This window comes from Nipponia nippon, unplaced genomic scaffold, assembly GCF_047370975.1.
Source record: "Nipponia nippon isolate SJK-2023a ecotype South Korea unplaced genomic scaffold, ASM4737097v1 scaffold_9, whole genome shotgun sequence".
Classification (NCBI taxonomy): domain Eukaryota; kingdom Metazoa; phylum Chordata; class Aves; order Pelecaniformes; family Threskiornithidae; genus Nipponia; species Nipponia nippon.
Genome location: NW_028262413.1, coordinates 40,097,211 through 40,103,983, shown reverse-complemented (window position 1 = coordinate 40,103,983; position 6,773 = coordinate 40,097,211). Strand labels below are relative to the sequence as shown.

General features: G+C 42.9%; 1 protein-coding gene across 1 annotated transcript; it reads right to left on the bottom strand.

Annotated features, from left to right (window-relative positions):
- Positions 1-2,478: 2,478 nt before the first annotated feature.
- On the bottom strand, positions 2,479-5,304 carry BCL2A1 (BCL2 related protein A1). Its single transcript, XM_009470083.2, has 2 exons — positions 4,782-5,304; positions 2,479-3,297 (listed from the first exon to the last, which is right to left on the bottom strand). Exons 1-2 carry the CDS (start codon positions 5,199-5,201, stop codon positions 3,193-3,195), a joined length of 525 nt encoding a protein of 174 aa, XP_009468358.1. The 5' UTR covers positions 5,202-5,304; the 3' UTR covers positions 2,479-3,192.
- Positions 5,305-6,773: the final 1,469 nt, after the last annotated feature.

Sequence of the window (6,773 nt, the reverse complement as noted above, 5' to 3'; positions counted from 1 at the left end):
TGCCGGGCAGGGCCCGCCGCCAGGCCGCGCTCGCCGGGTGTCAGCCGGCCGCGGGGTCGCTGCTGCCAGGCCTGGGTGGCCGCCACCTCCACTCGGCTCCGGCCGCCGGCGGTGAGGGTCTGGGGGCCCAGCCGGGGCCCGGCCAGCCCCCGGCAAGGCCCATCTTTGTTTTTTCGTCTGTCGTAGATGACGAAGAATTTCCCCTTTCCTAATTTCGTGTAGAAAGGGAAATCACATTTCGGCGGGATGTTTTATCGCCGTTTACCAAAGGCTTTCATATCCCTATGGCACCCGCTGGTGGGCCTGGGCTGTGAGGGCAGTGCTGTGAACAGAAGCAGACGGGTGCGGTGGCACAGCCGCACGGCCCGGGACGCCATCGGCCCTGCAGCCCAGGACGCCATTGGCCCCACGGCCTGAGACGCCATCGGCCCCGCGGCCCGGGATGCCATCAGCCCTGCAGCCCAGGACGCCATCAGGCCCACGGCCCGGGCACTGTGCCTGTGGGGAGGGTGTGCTAGCTGCGTAGCCGTGTCGAAAGGGAGATGCTGGAGGCTTCGCTTTGGCACATCTAATGATCCAGCCCACCTTCAAGTGCAGAAAGGGACGTTTCTATAGGAGAATAGTTTTCCTAAATCTGTTGTATGTGGTATTTTGTGACATCTCTATTTAGCTACTGTGCACATTGATTAAGTCATCAGCTGTCCCACTATGCAGCTCTTTGACCTCATCTTTTGCTCTAGAAACAGTGTTGTGTTCTCCTGGCTATTGTCTGACAGCTGTAAAGATCCCTTAAACCGCAGTGCCGCAGGACCTGGGACACTACTCAACCAGTGTTATGTATAGATAACTTCATGACAGTTAACAAAGCACGTCTACACTGTTTTATAAGACTTGGCTAATAGCCCTGGCATTTTCAGACGTTTTGTGATGTTTAGAATCCGGGTGGTATATCTCATCACTCCTTTTCTTGCTCTTAAATGCACAGCAAATGGAGGTTTTGTCCTGGTGAAGATAATTGGGAGCTCACTGGAGCATTAATGATCCAGGCTTCTTTTGTTTAAACCCAGGCTTTACCACAAAGGCAAGTTCTGAAATTATTGCATCACCTAGATTTTGAAAAGGCTAGGTTAACCTCTTACATTTAACTAAAAAATTGTACTCCCCAGTATAAAATAGGTTACTAGATTAGTGTAGAAGGAAGTGAATGCAGTATTAATAGACTGGTGTTAGCCACTGTAGTATGCGCTTGCAATAGTGCACAAAAAGGAACTAAGTAAGAATCACAATTCTTATAATGAAGACTTAGACTGCAAATAAATAAATATATATCAAAATATGTGTTAAAATGTCATTTCTGACAGGAACTTCCATAGCATTCTGGGGGTGGGCATTTTCCTTCAGCAGCCCCCTGCCCTCAAGAAGCTGCCATCTCTTCTTCAACAGCAGCAAAGTTTATCTCAGAAGTCCTGCTATACATGCTAAAGAATCTTTTTTTTCATCGGGGAAGGAGAGGGACCAATACACGTTCTAGCAAATGTTAACATCTGTTTGTGTTCTGTAGTTAAACCCACTAAGTCAGAGCAGAGAATCGTAGAAGAACCCAGGTTGGAAGGGACCTTGGAAGATCATCTGGTTCAACCTTTGGTGGGAAAGGGAGCCTAGATGACACTATCTAGCACTCTCTTCAGTTGCATCTTGAAAACCTCCAGCGATGGGGACTCTACCATGTCCCTGGGGAGGTTCAGTAAATGATTGTTCTTAGTGTAAAAAATTTCTTACATCGAGATGAAAGATGAAGAACCCATTACCAGAGGGAGGCTGGTTCATTCTCCCGGTATCATAAAGCCTTGATTGTCTAGAGGATTTGTCTCTGAGAATATAATGCTGTTTTGTGCCACAGGCCCACTGCTACCTCAGTTTGGTTCCTCTCCCAACATGTCTACAAGAGTGTTTAGACCCAGCCTTAGTTCCTTAATGTACGAGAGTCAGAACAGCTAAAGAAAACCCTTCTAGAATGAATTCTTGAAGAACTACTGTTCAAGGTTTGAAAGCAAATGGAATTTGAGTTAAACCAATGGTTGCCCCAGACTATAAAAGCCTGGAAATCTGTTAGGTCCTGCTTGTGAATTTGCTGAGTTTGCAATGTATCCCAAAACACTAATTGCTGTCATCAGAGCTGATCCAGTTCGTTTATTTTGCCACAAGCTGTCTGTTTCTTATACAAGCTACCTGATAGTACTTAAGAAGTACTACAGAAAATTGAAGTCTTGACATCCATGGACTTCAGGTCAAACCCATATACTACCTGGATTCTCCAGTAGCATTATGGTAGCTTTCCTAAGAGTTATCTTACTGAGGTAGACCTTTTCCCATCCTCCAATTCTTCTGAAAGAAATGAGACCAATCATAAGACTTTAAAATACATGTCTTAATGTATTTTTCAAAAATATTAGTGTATTTACACAAATTTCTCATTTTAAAAATGTTCTGTGCTTGCCTATTTCAAAGTTTAAAAAAAGTTCAGCCAGATGACTACATTACACAAATTTGAAAGAACATTCACTGTAGATATAAGCAATTAAAAAAATACAACAAAGAAACACATACCATTGCATTAACAGTAGGTGAGTGCACATTTTTAAGTTGCTAGCTTCCACAAATTGTTCTTCCCATAAAAATTACCTAGTCTGTGTCAGTAACTTGTACCCACTTTTACACTGGAATTTGCATTTTCTTTTTCTTCACAGAAACTCCCCCTTTTGCTTATACAAAGGTTGCAATAAAATGCATTACAGTAGTATTTCATTTACAAAACAAATGACGTTAAAACTTATTTCTTAACCCATTGGATTGTATTTCAGTAAAACGATATCCTTTCATGGAGGTGCAACAGAGATTCCAAGAGCTGTCTGGATGGGGAGAGTGATCTCTCTCTCGAAGCAGTCCTGCCTGGAAAGGGTGACTTGCATTGCTGTATGATGCTGTGTCGATTCCTCTTCGGAGGGATCTCATCTTCACGTTTGGCAATTAGGATAGCATGTTAAACATTGTATTTAGTAAAAATAAATACAAATAAATTAAAGACAAATTATGGAAGAAAATGATTTTCTCATTGATATTGCTTGGAGGAAAGCTTAGCAATGAAGCTTGTGGCAATATCTAGATTATGCATGAATGGCAGGTCCATTTATTTCAGTAGTACTCTCTGAACAAGGAGAAAACAGCTATGAACATGGCTGTAATTTTGGAGAAAGATAGTAGTGATCTTCTTTCAAACTTTGTTAGGAAGCCGTTTTCCTGTGGAAAAGAACATGCACAGTTAGGGACAGCTTAAAAATACCATGTAGGTATTTTTACCTCTGTGCTAGTATCAGATTAACGGAGTGCTACAGCGTTGTCCATAGAGGGACAGGTTTTCACAGCTCCCCCTCCAAAAGACAAGTAGGGCTTTAAAAACAGTAGCTGAAAATAGCTGCACCTTGCTGAATGTTTGTGTTATCTCCAAGTCAAGACTCTGCCCTCCCTGTGTGAACAGAAAATGAATGAGAACTGTATCATCTGAGCCTACATCTTAAAGGAAGATACAAGTACTATGTTTCTGCTGTATTAATGTACTTAACGATATATTCCTTTAAGCCTCCTTATTCTACTATGATGAGCCACGTATTATGACAGAATCTTGCCAGGAGCCAATACTTCTCTTAAATAAAGTTGTCTCTATTTGGAAGAGATGGAGAGAGAAGCCTTTACAAGAAGTCTGATGCATCAAGGGTCCATGACTCACTATCACCTTTTTTTACTATTACCAGACAGAGAAGGATCAAAACAAGCGAAAAGAGAATAAAGGAAAAGAAAGACACTAGAAAACAAGTGAGGGAAAAAAGTAAGAGCAAATAGGAAATATAAGAGAAGTGGGACGAGAGAGGGGTGGAAAGAGAAAGTAACATTTACATATAGGTGAAGGAAAAAAGTACCAGGGAAAGAACTGACTCTGATGTCATTGATTCTCAGCTTCCCCTAACTGCAAAAGAAAAAGGTATTGGCGTGATGAAACTCTGCAAAGCAAAAGGGACCTCCCCTCCACTGGCAGAAGGGAATTTCAGCAGCTTGGCAAAATAATCCACATATTGACAAATGCTTTTCTCAGGGTTGACCGTTGGTATATGGAAGTTCTAGGATTATCTCCATCCAAACAGAAAAGATTTAACCCCAGTTGCACTTACCTGTAAATTTGTTTAAGTAAAGCTGATTTGGGGGATTAAATAATGGTTTTGTTGAAATCCACAGACTTCAGCTGTGGGGATCACACCTGTGTATTCTTCCCTTTACTTTGAACTTCAGTATTTTTGGACAAACTCCTCTATGGAAGCAAAATTGCTGCACTAACCTTAGGATGACACTTAATTTTAGATTTAGTAATAGGAAAATCAATGGCACGCCTAGTTTAACCTGCTTTGAGCAGAAGGCTGGACCAGATGGTTTCTTAAGGACTCACTTGACCTGCATTATCATATAATCCTATGATTCAAGACTAACTCTAGGGTTTCGACTGTTACAGGTACAGAAAGTGCCTTTTAAAAAAGAAAGTCGTCTTTTAACATTGTTCTGTTTAAAGAAGCAAAGCTTTCACTGTAAGTCTCAAGGAGACATTCCAGACATCAAATATTAAACCACCAAATAAAACACTGAATAAAATGATTTTGACAGTGTCTGAAACAATAGTTTTCCGTAATTAAAAAAAATCTCCTAATCTAGACTTTGGTGGAAAATGAGAAACTTACCCAGCCACCGTTGGCATCTATCCATTCGGCTTTGTTGTTTATGATGTACTCTGTGATGAAATAAGAAATCTGCTCCTTCTCCTCTCCAGTCAGCTGAACTCCATGCTCTTGAAGCTTCTTAGTGAGAAGACCTCCAAATGTAAATATGGTCATAATTCGTCCCCAGTTAGTATTTCCATCAGCAAATTTTTCTTCCATGACACCATTGAAAATTCTCTTGGCAACAGCTACGGAGGTAATATCAATCCTGTCCAAGAACGGTCTGAGGGCCTCCTCGGTTTGATCTTGCAGAGAAGATGCAATGTTTCGCAAGACATGAGCAACCCTGGTTTGGGCTGGTCCGAGATGTGATTCTTGAAGCACATATTGCAGATAATCTTGAGCTAAGTAATAAACGTAATAGAACTCAGCAGTTTCCATTTAGAATGAGGCACGGAGAGCAGTGCACCGCTGTTAATCTGGGTCAGCAATGAGCAGCCACAGGACATGCACGCAGCTTTGTATCGTCTGGTTTTGATGGAATTTTTTTGCTTTTACCACAGAAGTTCCTGTAAAAACCTAGTCACTTAATGGTTGTGTGGGTTGTGGAATATGTCGCAGCGGAAATGAAAGAAAAAGCGTCTGCTCAAGAGGAAACGTCTTCTTGAGCGATTTATTATTTCTTTAAATAGTATGATTCCACAACTAAAATCTACCAGCTTTTACCACATTCTTTAACAGTATAAATTGGCATTTCCTAGGGACTTTTGCAATGAAACACTAGCAAAGATTTGGCATTTGGCTTACAAACTGCTGAGAATGGTGTATGCTAGCAAAGGTTAGGCATTTGGCTTGAAAAAACATGCCTAAAAAGCGTATGCTATAGGAGCGTGCAGCCCCCCCCCCCCCCCCCCCATCTTTCCCCACCCCAGTCTCTTCATTGCCAGGGGTTAAGGCTGCGATCTGTATTGCAGGTCAATGGGTTATTTCTGGTTCACAACTTTTTGAAGAAACTGGTAGGCATTTCCGACAGGATGGAAGAATGGATAAACTTTCTTCAGGACTCAGGGAGCTTTACATAACTGCAAAAAGTGGGAGCACAACAGTGGTACAAGTACGGATGGAAAAAGGGGAAAGCCAGCTTTATAACATTATCCCCTGTTCCAAACTTTCCCACACTCTCTGTGAGTGCTCTTCAAGGTCCTTCTTTGAAGATTTGAATGGGTAGCTTCAAAGATTTCTTTCCCCCACGGGGAGTTCTGCTGTAAAAGCCGTTATTAGTATAAAAGACAATGCTAATGCAGTCAGCATGTCAGAACATGGGATGGGGAATATGGGGCCAAGCTAGTGATGTGTGATACCATCTGAATCTTTCATGACAGGTAACAAAGCAGCATCATGATACCTACAAACAACTGTTCTCAGATTCAACTTTTCGGTCAAGCAGTTATTTTTGGGGAGAAGGGGCAGGGGTGCATAGCCCACTCTTTCCTTACAAACCTCTTCTCCTGAGGCAACCTGATCTTGCTAGAGGGTCAGGATCTGTCTGTAGAGAACCTCACCCCATTGCAAGGCTTCAGAGCAGCAAGCAATTATATGTTTGGAGACCCCTCTCTTTGTCCATCCCCCTTTCTCCATCCCTCTACTTCTGACCCACCTCTCATTCTCGCCTCTTCCTTCTCTGAAAGCAAAAGCCATTCCCAGGCCCACACACCAACAGCTCTTCTTTGCTCCAGGGATGGCAGGGAGCCTGTTCCCAGTCCTGGGCACTCTCTGATGCTCAGATCTATGGAAGATGAGCAAAGCTGCATGCCTGGTGGCCAGCACAGGGCTCGAGTCTCCGATGTCAGGATAGCACTGGCACCTAATCATACTGGAGCAAAGCATATCTAGACTGTGATACAGCTCTGGTGTCAGTATGTTGCTAGCCCTAGCTAGCCCCCCCCCAAATGTGTATGCTGCTGCTCTGACATCACAGCTTTGCAGAAACCCATTGCGTAGAACAGGGTAGTT